Raw genomic sequence first — 19,089 nt, 5'->3', positions numbered from 1 at the left:
GACACAATGAAAGCAGCTCTAAGTGGTAATTTCATTGCTGTAAATGCACACATTTAAAGAATTGAGCAACCACAACCTAGTCATACATTTCAAAGTCCTAGAAAAAACAAGAGCAATCCAAATTAATGGAAAGACATTACAAAGATCAGAGTGGAAATTAATGAAACTGAGACTAAAAAAGCACGAAGGATCCATGAATCAAAAAGTTCTTTGAAAGAACAAGGTTGGGGCCAGGGATATATCTCAGTGGCATAGGTGCCTGCCTGGCAAGAGCAAGGTCCTGAGTTCGATCACTGGCACTGCCAAAAAAAAGGAAGAAAGAACAAGGTTACAAAATTTTTAGCCAAATTTATCAAAAGAGGAGAAAAAAACCTACATCAATGCAAAGTCTGATCTATGTAGTGAGACCCTGTACTAAATACAAAAGAAAAGGAAAAAAAGAGACTTATTTTGAAAACTTGTATTTCAATAAACAGGAGAACTCAGAAGAAATGTAGAAATTCTAGACACATATGAGTTACCAATATTGGATCTAAAAGATATAAAAACTCTGAATAAATCAGTAATAGGCAACGAAATAGAGGCAGCCGATGGATTTACCACTGAATCCCACCACCAAGGAAAGGAGGACTGTCAAACGCATTCCTGGAAGCTAGAACTTCCATGATACCAAAATCAGACAAAGACTTAACGCAAAAAACAAAACTACAGGTCAGTCTCTTTGATGAACGTAGATGCAAAAAGCCTCAACAAGACACCAGCGAACAGTGCAACAAACCTTTACGAACCGTTTATATCACAACCAAGTTGGCTTCAGCCCAGGGATGCAAACAGAGTTCAATATACTAAGTCAAAAACCATCAAGTATCACATAAAGACGATAGCGCTAAGCGCTCCGGGCTCACCCGCCCGCCTCTCCTCTAAGACTGTCCCCGACCGGGGCTGGGGGCTGGCCCTGGCGCTAGCAAGCTGTCCGCAGCACCTGTTTCTGTTCAGCCCAGGGTCACGCCGGGTTTACACGCGAATATAAACAGGCTTGCACCGCCTCCTGGCAGCAGCGCGCACGCTTGTGAAACGAATGAATGAGCGCCGGACTGGGGACGCTGCCTGAGCGCCAGAAGAACGCGCTCCACGCCGCCCAAACCGCGCGGGTCAGCGCCGCGCCAGCCGGAGCACCACGCGCCCTCTCAAGACCCCCGCTAGCCTAGCTGAGCAGCACAAGTCCCACCCCCAAAGACGCGCCTAAGCAGATCCAGCCTCCCATTGGCCAAGGCGGCGCGGGGGGCGGGCTTTTGGCCCAGAATCAGGCTGCGTATTGGTACGTGCCTCTGCACTGAGAACTGGGATTGGGCGTGCGAGTTCGCAGGCGCCTTACTCAGAAAAGGGCGGGTCAAGGGGCGTGGCCAGAGCACTGTCCCGCCCCCAACGTTCAGGGCTCGGCGGGGAGGGCCACTATAGCCGCCTGGGAGCCCAAGCTCCTGCATCGCATGGGGCTGTTGGGGCGGCTCGGGATTGGCGAAGGTTCGAGGTAAGGTCTGTGTGCCGTGGCAGGCACGTGCGTGGAGGTGTCCGGCGCTGAGGTCCGGGTCCCCTGGGAGTCCTCGCGCGCGCGGCCCGGCCGGGCCCTCTCCGCCCCGCGCCGTTTCCCGGCCTTGCGTGCCGGCGGGGGGCGGGGGGCACAAAGGCTTGGCGGGGGCGGCGGCGCCTCGTGCCCGGGCCTCCATCTTGCGGCTGGACGGGGCCACGGGGGGCGGCGGGCGCTGAGGCGCAGGCCGGTTCCAGCACGGCCTCCCTGGGCGGGACTTTTCTCCTCCGCTCGTGTCGGGGCGGGCGCGGCCCACGCTCTTTCCCACTGGGAGGGTCCGGACGCCTAACGGTGTCGTCTGTCGCCATGTGTGCGCGCAGCGGACTCGAAAACGTGTCCCACTTGTTTTTAAAAAATTTTTTCGCCTCTATAGCTGTCATGATCCGAACGCTTCTCAGCAGCCCAGGGGCGCATGCCCAAAACCGGTTTCCAGGCCCCTTAGAATTATTGGGTTGGGTTCAGTGTATTGTTTGTAATAAAAACAAACGGAAATCTGCCGGTGCCACGGTCGCTGGCTGTTCCTGGGGCTGGGGACGGAGGCAGGTCGCACTGGTACACGGTGCGTAGTGCCCCAGCAGTGCTCGAGTCTAGGTGTCTGATGTAAAGAGCATGACTAAGGCTATTGGCTCAGTTTATCTTGGGCAGGCTTCAAAGAAATACAGGTCGCCACCTCTTACCTTGTTCCCTCCAAGCTCCTCCCCACCATCTTAAGTAAATTCTGGACCACTGAGTACAGAAGAGAGTGGGAAACTCGGTCCCGCCTCTTCTTTAAAGGCTTTGAAACTCGTCTCCCACTCCACCACCGGTAATCGTCCTCCTTTGAGATCCCTTCTGTGGCCTGCCTGTCATTGCACATCTCAAAATATTGTGGTTTCCCCATCCCCAGCATGAGGAAGGCACTCAGCGATGGAAGCCTAAATAAATAAAACCCAGCTGTTTAAAAAAGTTGACAAAACAGGAACTTTTAACTGGATCTAGTAATTCTTACAGGTTAGGGAGGCAGCTGAGTACAGGCTCCCAAGGCAAATAAGACTTAAGCATTGCTATGTTACTTTTTTTGGTACTGGGGATCGAACTCACGACCTCAAACTTGTCAGGCAGGGTCTTTGCTGATGAGCTATGACCCTGGCACCATGTTACTAACTCTGAAGTTACTTATTCCATGCCTCAGTTTTCTTGCCTGTAGAATGGTCTTAGGAATAGTCCCTACTCTGTGGTTGTGAGAAGTAAATAAAATACTGATATAAAATATCTGTAAAGTTCCTGGTACAATGAATATGCTAGGTGGTTGTTAGCAGTTGTTAAAAGTAAAGATGATCTTGTACAGCAATTAACCACTAGGAAGAATGTATGCAGTGTGTGAATTATTGAAACTGTCCTACCAGTTTGATTTGAAACTGTCTCATTGCTATTTGTTTATCAATAAAATTATGGGGAAAAAAAAGGAAAGATGAACAGGTACTTGAACAGACTCGCCAGTACTAATACCAACACAGTGCTTGATCCTTTGTGGTCTCTGCCTTTGAGCATTTTCTGATTCTTCATTTGAAAAAAAATCCTTCAGCTTTCCTGATTCCCTTCCCACAGAAAGAGTAGATTATCTGAATCTTAATACCCACTAGAGATCAATTAGATGTCGCATAATGCCTTAGCCTGATATTACAGTCATATTTGATAAACTTTTAATGTGGTCTGTTACAATAGTCATATAACAACAGAGAAGTGAAATATGTAGATAAAGACGGATGGGAGGTGACAGGAAAATCTTCAGAATTGCATTCATACAAAATGTCTTTGAAAGGAAGCAAAGCTTGTGGAAGGGATCTCTAGCTTCTTTATAAATCAGTCTGTCCTCACAGAGAAACTGTTTCCTACCTTTAAAGTTGCTCACAGACATGAAAAATAGACGTCTTCCTGTTGGCTTTAGACTTGTTTGCCAGACCTACAGGTGTCAAGTACAGCCCCCCAGGGGATAATTCTTCCCTTCCTGGTACCACTCCTCACAGGAAACAGGCTGAAGTGTGTGTTTCCTTTCAGCTGTAAGCTCCTTTGGAATGTTTCTCTTTAAATTTTGCTTGTTTGTTTGTTTAGGTTTTTGAGACAGGGTCTCACTGTATAGACTGGCTTTGAACTCACTATACAGCTCTGGCTGGGCTGGCATCAAATGCGCTAGCCTCCCAAGTGCTAGGACTACAGGTCTGCACCGCCACTCCCAGCTTCTTCTTTGTTGTTTTTGTTTATTCATTTATTGATATTTGTATGTAGCTCATTTTTTAAAATGAGAATAAAACAGTTTTTAAAAACACTAGAAATGATACAGAATTTCACTAAACAAAATAGCTCAGCAGCATAAGCACCTGTCTGGCAAGCACAAGATCTTGAGTTCCATCCCTGGTACCAACAACAAAAAAATAAGAAAATAAAAAATTCAGCAATGGTTGTTATATCCTACAATGTTGTCTTCAAGTTGCTTGTTTAGATTACCAGATGTGAGCATGCAAAATTGGTCAAAAAAGTTATGAGAAATTAAAAAGGAGAGAAAAAAAATTAAGCATTAACTGCTCCTTTCAATAGACCAACAGAAATCAGCAGGATAATTACGTTAGCTATCCTGTATATACATGAATATATCTTTTTCCCTTCTCTTGTTTGTCCTTTTCCTTATCCTAGTTCTTCCTTTCCTTTGAACAGGTATATGTTATTTGGAGTTCCAAAACAAACTTCTTTCCCCTCTACACCTGTAATCAGAAAAAGAAAAAAAAAAAAAATTCGAGTACGTCATTCTGTTTTTAGTATAGCCACAACAGATATTAAATCCTTTCTCAGGAATACTGATTTATTCCTTTTTAGTGTGATATGCAGTAATTAGCCATTAAAACCTGCCACAGGGACTAGGGAGATGGCTCAGTAGAATAAACACTTCCCTGGCAAGCGCAAGGGTCTGAGTTCAATCCCTGGTTCCACAAAAAAAAAAAAAAAAAAAAAAACCTGCCGCAGATGCAAGAACCTTGGGGATAAGGACATAAATTTTCTCCTGTGTGCCTGGTGTGAGGTAAGTGTTCAGTGAATGCTCATAAAGCCAGCATAGTTGCTCCTTAACAGCAACAGTCCTGACTTTGAGCAGCCTGGGGTTTCTGAAGCCTTGCAAGTGTGCCTTGCACTTCATCTAGAAATACTGCTAAATTGTAGATTTTGCTTCCAAGGCTTTGTGCAGGTCCTAAAAATATGCATGCCCAACAGGTTGTGACATATCCTAGATTACACTTTTCACACTTTTGAGTTGTACAATGCTAACTTAAGTCACTATTTCTTTTTTTTTTTTTTTTTTTTTGCTTGTGTAAAGATTTTTTTCTTTTTTGAAACAGAGTCTCTCTATGTAGTTAAGCCTGGCCTCAATCTTGTGGCAACCCTTCTGCCTCAGCCTCCCAAGTGCTGGGATTACAGGCATGTGCCACCTTGCCTGGCTGCTTAAAGACATAGATTGGTTTTATTTTGCAACTTTAGAATCAATAACAAACACTTCATTCCATGAAATAAAGTGTTCTTGTGGCCCAGGTACAGCTCCCTGTGTTAGTAGGAGTCACTTATGTTACTGCAGAGCTGGTTCTTTTGCTTTGCTCTTTGGAGAAAAAAATATGTTGATTAAGGTGGTATTTGGTCCTCCACATCCTTGTTCTCTTGAGTATCAGAGAGCTTGGAGTTGAGAGGGGAGGTGGCAGGGAGCTCAGGCAAGCTCCGTGTAGATGTGATCATTGCATGTCCTTAAAGCCATCTGCAAAAAAAAAAAAGGCGGGGATAGGGAGATGGCTCAGTGGAATAAGCACTTCCCTGGCAAGCGCAAGAGCCTGAGTTCAATCCCTGGTTCTGCAAAAAAAAAAACGCCATCTGCACCCTCTGCAGTAAGTGAAGATTGGGCTTGAGACAAGGCTGTTTGAGGTTTAGTCAGTCTGCCAGCTGGTGAGCCAGGGAGACAGTTCCCAGGTTCTGTTCACAGCCCTGGTGTCCTCCTGCTATGTAAAGCCAAGGCAAACTCGGAGGAGCAGCCCAGCAGGAAAAAAAGGGGCTGCCTCTGGCCCATTGCCATGCCACAGGAGCCGTGGTCAGCCCTCTGGAACTCTGAGTCTGTTCTTCATTTCAGCGTGCTTTGCGTTCACCTGCTGCAGAGCATCACCCGCTCCTCAGGGAGGCCAGCCTCTGGAGTACTGAGGCTCCAGCAGCTTTCTGCAACAGGAAAGGAGGCTGGGAACGGTTGCTCTGGGCCGCGGCCTTCCAGCAGCCCAAGGCAGTCCTCAACCTTCCTCTTGATCTGCCCTCGTTAGCCTCCCCAGTGTGTGTTTTTACCTTCTTTCACATGGCCACTTGCCTGATTGGCCACTGCCTAGATGCTCCCTTCTCCCCTAAATCTAGTTCCCAGAAAGCCTAGAGCCACTGGCCCTGCTGGGTCCTGCCGCCTCCCTGTGGACAGGTTCATGCTCTTGGAGGAGCAGCAGCATGCAGAGCCACTTTGGCTCAGTGGCCACAGTCTGCTGGTGTGTAGTGATGCATTTACCTCTATGCCTGTGACTCTTCAGAGAACAAGATCCACACTTTGGGGCTCCACACTGCTGGGACTTTCCCCTGGAGCAACACCAACCTCTCGGTGTCATCACAGGTAGCTGTCTGCGAGCTCAGGGACAGGATGGAACTTCAGGACACAGTTGGGATGAATGAGCTTGTTCCAAAGGGAGTTCGTGATGTAAAGCATCCCAGAGAGTGAAGTGTGGTGACTCGCACCTATAATCCTAGCAGGTGAAGGCTGAGGCAGGAGCATCAGAAAAGCATCACTTCTTCAAGGCCAGTTTGGGAAACATAGTTAAAAACACCAGCATAGTGAGATCCTGTCTCGAAAAAAGAATCCCAGGGAGCTTTTTTTATTCAGAGACTTGTTTCCTATTTGATCATTCCTTTAAATTAGTCAAGAACAAACCACTACCCTTCCCCACAATTCCCAGTCCTCCTCCATCTTGAACAAGAGTGGGAGGAATCCCTGGCTGCTAGTATGGTAATGCTGCCCCAGGGTAATATGGCAGATCCCAGGAAGGGTCAGATGTCCAGGCTTTCAGAGTTAGTGTTACCACATGCATGATACTGGATATATTTTTCAGTGTAGGGCAAGAATAAGCCACACCTACATCACTCCTATTTATATCTGGTGAGCATAGTGCCTTTGCCAGTCTTGGAAACTAATGAAGGATTTTTTTTCTTTCTTCCTTTTTCTTTTTTGTGGTGCTGGGAATGGAACCCAGGGCCTCATATGTGCTAGGAAAGTACTGTTACTGAACTGCATCCCAGCCCTACTAACAGGATAGTGAGGTCCACTTGGTCTCTAGAATATCTTGCAACTTACATGTTCTGTCTCCTTGTCTGTACAAGGGGAGGGCAGTAGTGATGTGTACAGACCTTTCTTAGAGAGGAAAGTGTGGTTTACTGTTCATTGTCCATGCTCTGATTCCAACACCCTGGCAATCTCTTGTAGGAAGGGAGACTACCTAAGGCCTCCCTCTGCTCATCATAGAGCTGCTCACATCCAGGAACACCGGCAGAGGTGCGCCCTGAGAAGGCGAGGCCCCACGTTCACAGGTGGCTTAGAGCTAAGGACCAGGCCTGGTGCTGGTCAGCATAGCAAGTTGTGTGTTTCATTGTGCGGAGACTTTTGGCTGCTTTGAGAGAAGTATGCTCTCATAAGAAGAGTCCAAGCAGAACCCCCACCTTTGCTGCCAAAGGTGTAGAGCAATGATGTGTAAGATCTAGAAATAAAAGTGAGGATCAGACTCAGTGCAGTGGTGCAACACAACCCCCCCTCACACACCCCACAAATGCTGTCAGGATTGACCCTAGGAGCCCAAAATGTGCATTTACCATAGCACGGATTTCTTTGGCATGTGTGTTAAGTCTGTGCAAGGTATTACTTTAGGACATATAAGAAGTACCATACCATTTCCACAAAAATTGCTAAATTTCAGATATTCTTACCTGGTTACTGAGGGGCCTCTGGCCAGTTAATCTAGTACAGGTTTGTGAGATTGTGAGCTATTTAGGACTATGTCCTGGACAGTTTATAATAGCTATGGTAGTTCTACACCCCTTCCTGTCCAGGATACATTGATTATTCTTTCTTGGATAACAAGGCCCAGAGAGACAAAAATACATTGTGTAAGTGTTTGCACTCAGGAAGCTGAGGCAGGAGGATCACCATGAGTTTGAGGCCAGCTTGGGCTACATAGTGAGTTCAAAAAAAGGGGGTTGTACCCTTCTTGCCCCAGTTACACTTTATTTCACCTTCCTGTCTTAAGACCACAGCAATGAGAACATGAAAGAGCTCTGGCCATTTTTAGATGTGGAGCAAAGAGGTTGTGATAGGGAGTTGTAGGTTAGATTCAGTGTTCACCTTAATTTCTCCAGGCTGTGGCTTGGGAGAACATGACTGGCCCACAAGTCTTCACGTGCAGCTTCTTTCTTTTTCTTTTTCATTTTTTCATTGTGTGTGTGTGGGGGGTACTGGGAATTGAACTCAAGCTTACCCAGTAGTCCCTGTGCCACTGAGCTATATCCACTTCCCCTGTATGCTGTTTCTAAAAAGGCCACAAGGTGAGGATGTGACTGTGAAAAGCTGTCTCTCAACAGGATTAGTCACTCTTTGTCCCTCTGCTCACTGGTCATCTTGTCTGTGTTGTGGGCTTTTCTCTTTTGTCACTTGTTCCATGGTTGGTTGACAAAGGGATTGGATTCTGGAGTCAGATGGCCTGGACTAGAGCCTGGACCTATGGTTTCCTCATCTGGAAAGTGAGGATAAGAGGCCCTGCCTATAGTGGGACCCCCGCTGCCACTTGCATGTGCTGGTGGGATTCAGACCAGCGCCACTTGGAGGCCACAAGCAGCATATGTCCATAGCTTCTCTGCAGTTCAGCAGTGCATGTGGATGTGCCCGCATCCATGCACATGACGTGGTGTTCATCACAGCATTGTTTGTACTAGTGAAAGATAGGAAATAAGCTGGACCCAAATAGGCATTCATAAAATGACTGGGAAAATAAACTAAATTGCATCCATACATCGCTGGACCATAATAAGAAAGTGCCAAGTCATTGCTAAGTAATGATTTCTAAGATATTTCAAGAAAAATAAGAGGAGGAGAGCCAGGCATGATGGCACACACCTACAATCCCAGCACTCAGGATGTTGAGGCAGGAGATTCACTGTGAGTTCAAGTCTAGCCTGAACTACATAGTGAGACCCTGTTAACAAGAATTCTGTCAAAGCCCCAGTAACAATAATAACAGTAGCCGACACTTAGTACATATACCATGCCAGGCACTGTTGTAAATGCTCTGCATTAAAAAAAAATGCTCTGCATACAGTGGGTCATTTAGTTCAGGAACAAGGGAAAGAGCAGGGGCAGACTTAAATCTATAGCATACTGTATTTTTGTATTTGGGCCAGTTATTGCCTACCAAAAATTGCGTTCCTGCCTACCTCCTCTGCCTGATGAGAATTGAGTGGAAGAGTAGAGGAAATACATGTTCTTCTCTGCCCCCTCTGAAGTGGACTAGAGCCTCATGTGTCTGTGTCAGGGGAGTGGTATGTGCAGTTCCTACCCAGGTTGCATTTCCTTGCACACAGATGAGGCAGAGTGTGCTCAATGGCACCTCCCCTGCTGCCACCAGCACACCTCTCCCATGCTTCACCATCTCCAGGGAAACAAAGCTATTTCTGTCCAGATTTGAGCTTTGAAGTTTACCCAAGCACACTGCAGGTGGCTGCTGACATCAGAGCTCGAAGTTCCCTCACCTCCCCTTCTGAGCCCTCCTGGAGTTGGTCTTCCTACTTCTTCTGGCTTTTCAGCTCAGCCCCTTCCCATCAGTGCCCAGCAGGAGACCTGGCTGGCCCTCTAGGGCCAAGGGTGGTCTCCCTGTTGTCCTGGCACTCTTCTATTTACAGACCTGTTCTAGTTCTTCCCATTGTTGCCCAAGTGCTCACCCTCTGCTCCCTCCTGTACCTGCCCCAGTCTCTGTCCCTTTCTCAAGAGTAGAAGGGGAAACACTCCCACAGTTAGCTACCGTGCAGCTGCCAAGATTGGCATAAACCACCTCTCCAGAGAAGAGTAGCCAACTGGTCTCATTGCACACTGGCGGCCACCCTTAAACAAGATGCCCCTCCTGGTCCCACCACTTCCATGTGGTTCTGTGCCCTAGGAGGGTCCTAAACTTATACCAGGCAGAAGGCAGAGACACACATGGAAAGCATCCTTTCTGGGCCCTGTGGTGGCTGGACATGCCCTGACTTACTGTCCTCTGGGGTAGGAAGGTAAGAGCCAGGCCCAAGCTGCTTGCCGACAGACTGCTGTGACAAAAGAACCACTGCAAGACTGTGCCCTGGGAGGGCCTAGCTGGCCTCTCACCCAGTGAAGAGGAATGTCAGGCTTCTTCCCTTGGACGATAGGCAAGCTGAAAAGGTGACTAGGCAGGATTTAAGCCTTTGCTGTGATTTTGACCCTCAAGGAAAGCCCTGAGACCAGCACACCTGCCCTGCTTGCCATTTAACCTCACTGCCCTTGTCATCATCCACAGTAATCAGGTGACAGCTGTTTTCTCAGTACCATGAGTTTGGTAATATGCAAGAAGGCCTACTTTTTAGCCTTCCATTATATCAGAGACAAAGATTGCCCAAGGAAGTCATTATCTTTATTCTTGAGATTCACAGAACTGAAAAGCATCTCTTGACTAGGCACTTTAGATGTATGTCGATTGGCCACAAATTCCATCTGAGAAAAGGCACCGACTAGTTTGCCATCACTATCTCCTATATAAACTGCCCCTGTACCAGCCTCCCAGAAAGATGCCCTTTAGCATAAGATGGTTCTCTTGTCTTTTTGTCTGCAGCTTACAGTTGTAAGGTTCCTTCCTCTGGTGCAGAAGAGAAGCAGGAGAGAAATAAATCCTTTATTGCTCAGTGTGGGAGGGCTGCTGAAGAGACCCAAAGAACCCTCAGGGGGCAGGGAAACAGTTTATCAAGCTGGGTTGGGGCTAAAGTTTGTGTGGGCAGTATGGTGTCTTAACATGTACTGATTAGGGAGGGCTTGGTGCAGGCAAAAAGCAAGAGAGGAAGTTGAGGTGGGGGGGCAGGGAAGAAGACAGAAGTTAGTCTAGGAGCAGCATGTCATTGGTCTCAGATCCCCACACCATGCTGACTCACCACCATGACCCAGCAGACTGCTCTGTGGGTGCAGACCCATCATGCCTTTCGTACTGTTGTTAAAAGGGGCGACAGCTCTCTCTAGCTACTTCCTACTCACAGTGCATTGTGGTAGTGGCAGTGTGGTTGTTGGGATGACAAGTCAGGCCAACGTGGAAGCTTATGGCCAGGGATGTTGGCGAAAATGAGAAGCTCATTGGTGGCGAAAGCTCTTAGCTTGGATTGAAGGAAATCAGGGAAGCAGTTTAATAAGACAAGGTGCTATAAGCAACAAGAGAATGATCATGATGAGGACCTAGGATGGGAAGGATGTTAGGGGCCCATCCACCTACTGTGTTGTCTGGCTCTTTTGATAAATATGCTACTGCTTGAAATGAAGATCAATTTTTGTGTCCCAATACTCCTACTGCATTGTGATTTAGAGAGGTAGTATATAAAGGGTTGGGTTGGGTTTGAGAGAGTGAGAGCTGGGGCCTTTAAGAGGCCTCTTGTAGCTTGTGAAAGGAAGAATATACAGGAGTAGTAGGATTGAGAGTTTCTGGCAAGGAGCCTTGGGTGCTTCATAGAGAGGTTGATCCAGGGAAGCAAAGTTAGGAATCTAAAGGTGAAAGAAGTTAGCTAGGCCAAGGAAAGATAGAGGTTGTTTTGTAGTAGGCACTTGAAGGTTGCAGAGGAGGGCTTTGTGATCAGCAGTGACCAAGCAAGTAGTGGGAGGTGAGGGTTAAGTCCTAGGTATTTGACCTTTGGTAAAGCTATTTATGCTTTGGCAGGAGAAGCCCTATATCCACAACTGAAGAGAAGGGTAGTTGTATGTTGTATAGCTGCAGCATGGGAGGGGAAACAGACAAAAGACCATCTATATACTGAAAGAGAATGCTAGGTTTGAGGTTGATGATTGCCAGGTCATTTACCAGGGCCTGGCTAAAGAAGTGAGGACTATCCCTGAACCCTTGAGGCAGGACCATCAATGTGAACTGTAGGGACCAGAGTGTATCTGGGTCTGTCCACATGAAGGCCAAGAGGTCCTGATAATCAGGGTATAGGGGGATAGTGAAGAAGGCATCTTTGAGGTCCAGGAGTATAAAATGGATAGTGGAGGAAGGAATGTAAGAGCATGGTACAGAAGCTTGACACTGCTGGGTGGATTGGTGTAACTACATTGTTGATAACCCTGAGATCTTGAACTAAATGGTGACAGCCATTATGTTTGAGTGCACAAACATGAGTATTGTAGAGCGAATAGGCAGTTGTAGCATGGATGGCATAAGTGGGACTAGAGGTGTCCCAAACTATGGGATCAACCAGGGAAGGAGGAAGAGGAAGAGATGAACTGGCAGTGTACAGAGGTTAAGTTTAGAGAATGAGTGCTATGGAAAGAGAGAAGGTGAAAGAGAAGTGGAGTTTTTGGAGGAGATCCCTATCCAAGAGGGGTCTGGGGCAAGTTGGAATGACAAAACTGAGTTTAAAAAAAAAGTATGTAGAATCAGCAGGGGAAGGGTCCTGTCTGGAGGGCTTGTGTAGGTGAGCCATTAATCCCACATGAGAACCGTAGCTTGAGTGCAGCATCCTGAAAACTTAGGAAGAACACTATATGTGCTCCCCATGTCCATAAGAGAGAGAGTGACGTACCTGAGATGTACAGCAGGAGCTGGGGCTCAGACAAAGGTGCCTCAATGAGGGCTCTGCACCCGGGCCCTGTCAGTGTTCTGCAGCGGTGCGACTGAACAGGTCAGTTATTGATGAGCCCAGTGGCTACAGTGAGATCTCCTGTGAGAGCAAGGAATGGGATGACTTAACCGCTCTCTGACAGACAAGGCAGTCGCACTGCTAGTGACCCTTGAGCTTCCAGATGGGACAAAGTCTCAGTGATGGCTGCAAGTTGGGACGGGCTCATGCCTAGTGTCCTTCTTTGCCACACTTGAAGCATTCTCTGAAAGGGACTCAGGTGGCACCGTGTTGTTTAGTTTTGGCTCTAATAGGAGCCCTGGGTGGATTGGTGTAACTACATTGTTGATAACCCTGAGATCTTGAAATGGTGAGAGCCACAGCCAAAAATTAGCATTTAAGTCTAATTGGCATGCTGTTCTTTTTTTTTTTTTTTTTTTTTTTAATTATTTATTTATTTATTCCTTTAGTGTGTGTGTGTGTGTGTGTGTGTGTGTGTGGCCAGCTCAGCCCACCTGGGGGCGGCGCTGGCTGGCATGTGGTGCTGGGGGATTGAACCGCGGTCCCTGTGCTTTGCCAAGCTTGTTCCAAGTAGGTGCTTTAGACCACTGAGCCATCTCTCCAGCCCTGGCATGCTGTTCTTTATCCTATTTTAAATGTTCTTTATTAAAGACATGAAAAGCCAGATTAAGTAGGTTTCCCTGGGGGGTCTGAGGGGCCAAGACCTGTTTTAATTTAGCATAAATGTCAGGAGCAGACTGGGAAATGAAATAGGAGTTAATAAGGGTCCTGTCCTCGAGACTGAGGGTCAACATAGGTATGCTTGGTTCAGGTGTCTGTAAGGTGAAGAAGAAATTTGGTGGGGTTTTCATCAGGCCCTGGGTGGGTTCCTGGAGTTTCTGGTAAGTGGTGGCCTTGTGTGAACTTTTCCTAAGTCCTGCAGTCAGGCAGCCATAGTGGCCATGCAGGCTGAGCCAACGGGCCCCTGAGAGTCCCACTAGGGGTCACATCTGGAACTACAGCTGTACCTGCAGGGTGGTTAGCTCTCTCTGGTCCACTTCCTTCTGAGCAGCCTGCCAGAGCCAGATCATTTACTGGGAGGACAAGTTAGAGGTGAGGAGCGCATATAGATCTTTAAGAGATCATAGGAATTAGTGACGAATTGGCGTTCTGGAGCCTAACCAATGAGAAATCTGGGATAGATCAGAGGATGAAAGTGACATGAATGTGAACCAACCCTTTGGGACTGGCCTGTTTCTGGAGGGGGAACAGAGGTTGGGACTGAGAAAGTGGCAGCTGAGTACAAGAGGGCAGGGGGCTGGGGGACTCAACTGGCAGCAAGATGGCAAGGGTGGGTGGGCTGAGACAAGAGTACGGTGTGCAGAAGGAGAAAATGGTGACAGAAGAGTGGAGGAGGGGCAAGAGGTGAGATGGAGACAGCATAGGGAGATCTGGCTGAGGAGACTGAGGAGGTTGGGCTTGTGGGTATGGTGGAGTGGCAAGAGCAGTAGGAACATCAAGGGAGTCTGGAGAGGCATCAGGTGGGTGGGCAGTTGGCAAGGTGGAGCAAGCCAAAAGTATTTGGGTCACCTGACATGCCTGAAAGAGGGAGAGGGCGCACCCTGAGAGCAGTAAAGGCTTGTAAGGAATCTGACCATTTGCCATTGCCAGAGCAAAAGTTTTTTAAAATCAGTCATTTTGGTTTGACTCTCCCAGTGATCTAGGGTGTTATACCTGAGTGGTGTGTGCTTTGGGGTTGGAAAATATTTTCCATAGTGATTGAATTAAAGGTGAGCCAAAGGCTATGCACAACCCCAGAGTGAGTCATCCCTTTTTTGGGATGTGACATTCTCTGTGACTCTTCTCTCCTTGCTGAGACAAATAACTGACAACCAAAATGAAAGAAGGAAAGGTTTATTTAGCTCACAGTTATTGGAGATTTCAGTCCATACTTGGCTGGCTCCAAGGAAGAGTGGCACATGGCAGAGAGCATCTGTTCATGGAGACAGCAAAGAGCAGAGAGGACAAAAGGGAGGAGTAGCGGCAACAAAGAGCAAGTCTGTCTCCCTTACATTGCATTCAAGCTAGTTGGGTGTAGCACTCACACCCATAATCTCAGTGGATCATGAGTTAATCACCAACGCTAGAAGTGGGGGACAACTAGACACAAACCATATCAGACACAGAAATGTTTGTTGGTCCTCATGGGTCATCACCCATATGACAGAGGAACAGCCTGTTGAGGGAATGGGGGTGCATGGATCAAGGGGAGTCCTAATGTGGGCCTCCAAGGCAGAAACTCCTGGCTCACCTGTGAGAATTTAGGTAGATTGGTGTTGGATGAAGGCTGGCAGTGACAGAGGAAGGGATGAGAGAGGGTGGCCCAGTGCTGGGGAAAGCTTAAACCAGGAGTGGCCCTGGGAGGCAAAGGCCCTGAAGATCCAAGTCATGGTACCAGATGGTAAGGGTCTTTTCTCTGGTGCAAAAGAGAAGAGGGAGAGAAGTAAAGCAATCCTTTATTGCTTGGCATGAGAGGGCTGCCAGAGAGACTCAAAAATCCTTGGGGAGGAGGTAGGAGAACAAAGAAATTATTGGGCTGGGTTGGGAGTGGAGTTTATAGTACACTGTAGTACAGTGTCAGTGTCATAACAGGCGATGATTGAGGAAGACTTGGTGCAGGCAGAAGAGGAAGTTGGAGAGTGGGGAAGAAGATAGAAGTTAGTTTAGGAGCAGCATGTCATTGGTCTTGATCCCCACGCCTTGCTCACTTGCCACCATGATGACTCAGCACACTGTTATATGTGTGCAGACCCATCTGTAGTGGTAAGTTTTCTGTACCACTGCCTTGCTGCTCAGCACACAGCAGGCCAGCCATGCCTGTGCACAGCAGCACCTACATGACTGTCCTCATGCCTGTTGTTGCAGGTGGTAGCAGCTACTAGAAAACAGAGGACAAAATTCTGTCCATCTTTTGCATTCCCTTTGGAAAGGTCCAGGGGAGAAAAAAAAGCTTGACCTTCCTCCCTTGAGGAAATATAGTTACCATTTGTAATCTGTTTTCCTTTGACCAAGAAATAAATAATGCCTTACTTATTAAAAACCAACATACTAATCCCTTCCCCATTTTGTAGGGAGCTTGAAGGATTCAGGGGAGCCCTGACCTAGGCACAGCTCGATGGCCCTGGGTGAAGAAAAGGCAGAGCTGGAAGCACATGGAAACACAAAGGCTCAGGGCCCTGAGCCAGAGCAGCTACCTTGCCCGGAAGCGGAGGGAGGGCCTGCCTCTCCTCTATGCAGGACAAAGGAGCTACCTGCTCTTGCCTGCTGGGCTGAAGCTGACCCGAGTGGCACCTCTGGAATTTACCTGCCACAGGCCAGTGTGGCCAGCAGAGTAGTAGAAGCTGATGGGCCAACGCCTGCCCTCAGTAACCTGTTTCCTCCTGCCATCACAGGGTCTGGAGACTTTTCTGCAGGAAGCCAGGTGGGTACTAAAGCAAATGGGACTGCTGTCTGCGGCAGTGCTGTCCTTGGGAGTACATGCCAGCATTCCCGACTATCTTATATCTTTCCCCAGCTGCCATACAGTGGAAGAGTTGGGGAAGCCGGTGTATGAAGTGAGACTCAGGGAAGTTGGCAGTTAGGATCTGCAGATCTGCCTGGTCTTAATCATTCTGTCCCTTAATCATTCTGATGTCCTGCCTGAAAATTCAAAATGAGGAAGCTGAGATGAGTGACTCATTAAACCAGTGTTCAGTTACCCCTGGCGGGCTGCAGCCTGGTGGGGTCTGCTAGACCTGGATCTCCTATCAGCAATGGTGATTGAGGCTTTACCCTGCCCAGGACATGCTGCCCCAAGGGTGTGTGGTGTTTTCAGCTTCAGCATGATAAAACTGCCTCAGTTCTGCATGCTTACAATGTACCATGGAGGAAGAACTTTTGAAAGACCCAAGGACAGGGAAAAGACTTCCAGATGGAGGTTGTTCTGGGGCTGCACTAGTAGCACCTGCTCATTTTCCTGGTAGTGAAAAAACAAACAAAAAAATCCTTCTCAAGTTTTTGGGGGCTTTGCAGGTTAGCTCAGTTGTTTAAAGCACCTGCTTGGGCAAACTCAAGTCAGGTACAGGGAACCTCGATTTGATTCTCAGCTCTACATCCACACCCTACTCGCCTTTAAGACAGCCTGAGCCAGCCCAAAAGAAAAATCCTTCTCATTTTTCTGGTGGTGGTGGTGGTTTGGGGATTTTTGGTTTTTTGGATATAGGATTTCACTATAAAATTCAGGCTGGCCTTGAACTATGTCATTCAAGCCCATCTCGAACTTGGGACAGTCTGTATGCCTCAGCCTCCTAAGGGCTGGGATTATAGGCTCCTTCATCTGATTTTTGTCTTGGGTCAAGGCGTTTTCATTTTGAGTTCTTCCCTCAGTATCATCCTGGTCCACAGTAAAGCTCTGGGTTTTCTTTTTTTTTTTTTTGAGTGTTCGATTATTTACACCTGACTATCTTTTCCTCCCTCTTATTGCAGGTGGAGGAGATAAGGCTTCCTGCCTCCCAGGGGTTACCTCAAATTATTAACACACCCAGAACTGCAGCCCCTTGCTCAGGACATGATGCTGATACTGGAGGTGACTCATCCCCAGCTGATTCGCCCCAGGTGCTGGGCCTCAGCCAGCAGCCTCTCATCTCAGGTGTCTCTTTCCTGTCACAACGGAAGTCCATGGTGAGCCCTGGTGCCACAGCCCCTCGCCTGTGCAGCAGTAATGTCTCTGCTTCTTCCATGGGCAGCAGTCTTCAGGCATACCAAGAGAAGGCAGAACCTCAGAGTGGCTCCCTTGCCAAGGCTGCCTCCTCCCTGGAGCTGGCCATCCCCAAGCAGCCTCCCACTGCAGGGGCGGCAGGACCTCGGCTCCAGTGGTCATCGCAGCCTGCAGCCCCGGGGGGTGATACTGCTGGCCTGGGCAGGAGGCGCCTCTCCTTCCAGGCTGAATATTGGGCCTGTGTGCTGCCAGATTCCCTGCCTCCTTCTCCTGACCGCCTCTCCCCATTCTGGAACCCAAATAAAGAGTATGAAGACCTGCTTGACTATACTTACCCACTGCGCCCTGGGCCTCAGCTCCCAAAGCAACTTGACAGCCACACAGTGGCTGACCCTGTTGTCCTGCAGGACTCTGGCATAGACCTGGATAGCTTCTCTGTCTCCCCTACAAGCACTCTCAAGTCACCTGTTAATGTCTTCCCTGGTTGCCCACTAGCAGAGGCCCCCACCTTACCATTTTGTGGGCCCAGAGAACCAAGCCCTAAGAAGTGGCCCTCTGGAGTACTCCAGAAGCAGGGAGTACCTCGAAGCCAGCTTGCATCAACACCTAAAGCCCCTGACCATGGGGATGCTGCTTGGGAAGGTAGAGAGACAAGCTTGAGGGGCACAAAACATCGGCTACCTGTGGGCAAGCAGCTCAAGCTGGACTTTTCCCAAATGAGGACAAGAGACAGAGAGTGGCCCTTACCCAGGCCAGAGAGGGAAAAGAGGGCCAGCAAGAGTGTCCTGCGCAATGCCCCAATGGAGTCTGGATGGAAATCAGAAGAGGAGGTGGACAGTGACGAGGAGTATCTTGCCCTTCCTGCTCGGCTGACACAAGTTTCTAGTTTGGTTTCATATCTAGGCACCATGCCCACATTAGTGACTCTGCCCACTGGGGCTGCTGAGGGACAGAGCTCTTTAGAAGTGTCAGACAGTAATGGGCCAGCTTCCCTCCCATCAGTTTCCAGCCAAAGCCAGCTTCCTTCTGGGGCTGCCCTCCACAGGTCTGGGGCCCCTGAAGGCCAGAACCCACACAACTTCATATGTGCCCGGAACTCTGCAGAAGACAGTCTGCTGAGCAGCCAGGCCCTGGGGGACTCCTCTGGACTGCTAAAGTCACACCCCTCCTTGCCAACTGTGTTGGACAAATGGCCCTTCTCAGACCCAGGTGCCAAAGGGCATCCTCCCAGAATAGCAGAAGAACAAAGGAAAGACTCCTTGGTCCAATGTGTGCAGGTAATGATGGTCAGCATAGACAGACTTTGTCTTTCGCCTTTGTCCCTCACATCACAAAATTCCTGGCATTGGCCAGGAACCCTTCTTGTGCCAACCTAATGTATCTTCTCTTTCTATAGTCCTCACAGCTCTTAGCAGATAAGTACCTTTCTCATTTCACTGTGCAGAAAAGGACAGTAAGAAGTTGGGTAACTTGCCCACTTCCAGCTAGCCAGGCAGACTTGACTGTAGAGCCTGAGCTCTTAACCACCATCCCTGGCTGCTTACAACCTCAAAGTTGTTCTGCACAGGAAGGGTTGCATGTGCACTTCTTTAGGTAACAGCGGGCTTTGCAAAGCCATTGGCTTCCTTGACCACAAGACTTCTTGGAGCTTCATTTGCCACAGTAACTGCAAAGTTAGGGGCATCAGATGTCACTTGACTTCTTTGCCACTGAACCTTCTTTTGTGGAGAACCAGTTAGTATTTGGAGATATAATTCTGAATGGAATGAGATTGCCAGAGCAAGGTAGATCTAGATTTGAATCATGCCACTGCCTCCTCCAGAATCTTGAGTGCTTTAAGTGTTAAAACTCA

The 19,089-nt window shown here is 48.2% G+C and overlaps 1 protein-coding gene across 2 annotated transcripts in view; it reads left to right on the top strand.

The window, feature by feature from the left end:
* Positions 1-1,439: 1,439 nt before the first annotated feature.
* Positions 1,440-19,089, top strand: part of Cep68 (centrosomal protein 68) — a 34,824-nt gene continuing 17,174 nt past the window's right edge. The window contains exons 1-3 of one of the 2 annotated variants that reach the window (XM_023720822.1): positions 1,440-1,528; positions 15,613-15,962; positions 17,006-17,200. In XM_023720822.1, coding sequence (XP_023576590.1) covers positions 15,657-15,962; positions 17,006-17,200 — 501 coding nt within the window. In that variant the 5' untranslated portion in view covers positions 1,440-1,528; positions 15,613-15,656. Of the gene's footprint in view, positions 1,529-15,612; positions 15,963-17,005; positions 18,515-19,089 lie in introns of both variants that reach the window. The other variant, XM_023720821.1, reaches the window with a different exon arrangement.

The sequence above is a fragment of the Octodon degus genome, unplaced genomic scaffold (genome assembly GCF_000260255.1).
Source record: "Octodon degus isolate 3935 unplaced genomic scaffold, OctDeg1.0 scaffold00078, whole genome shotgun sequence".
Taxonomy (NCBI): domain Eukaryota; kingdom Metazoa; phylum Chordata; class Mammalia; order Rodentia; family Octodontidae; genus Octodon; species Octodon degus.
The sequence above is the reverse complement of the archived record's forward strand: the minus strand, read 5'-3'. Positions and strand labels throughout refer to the sequence as shown.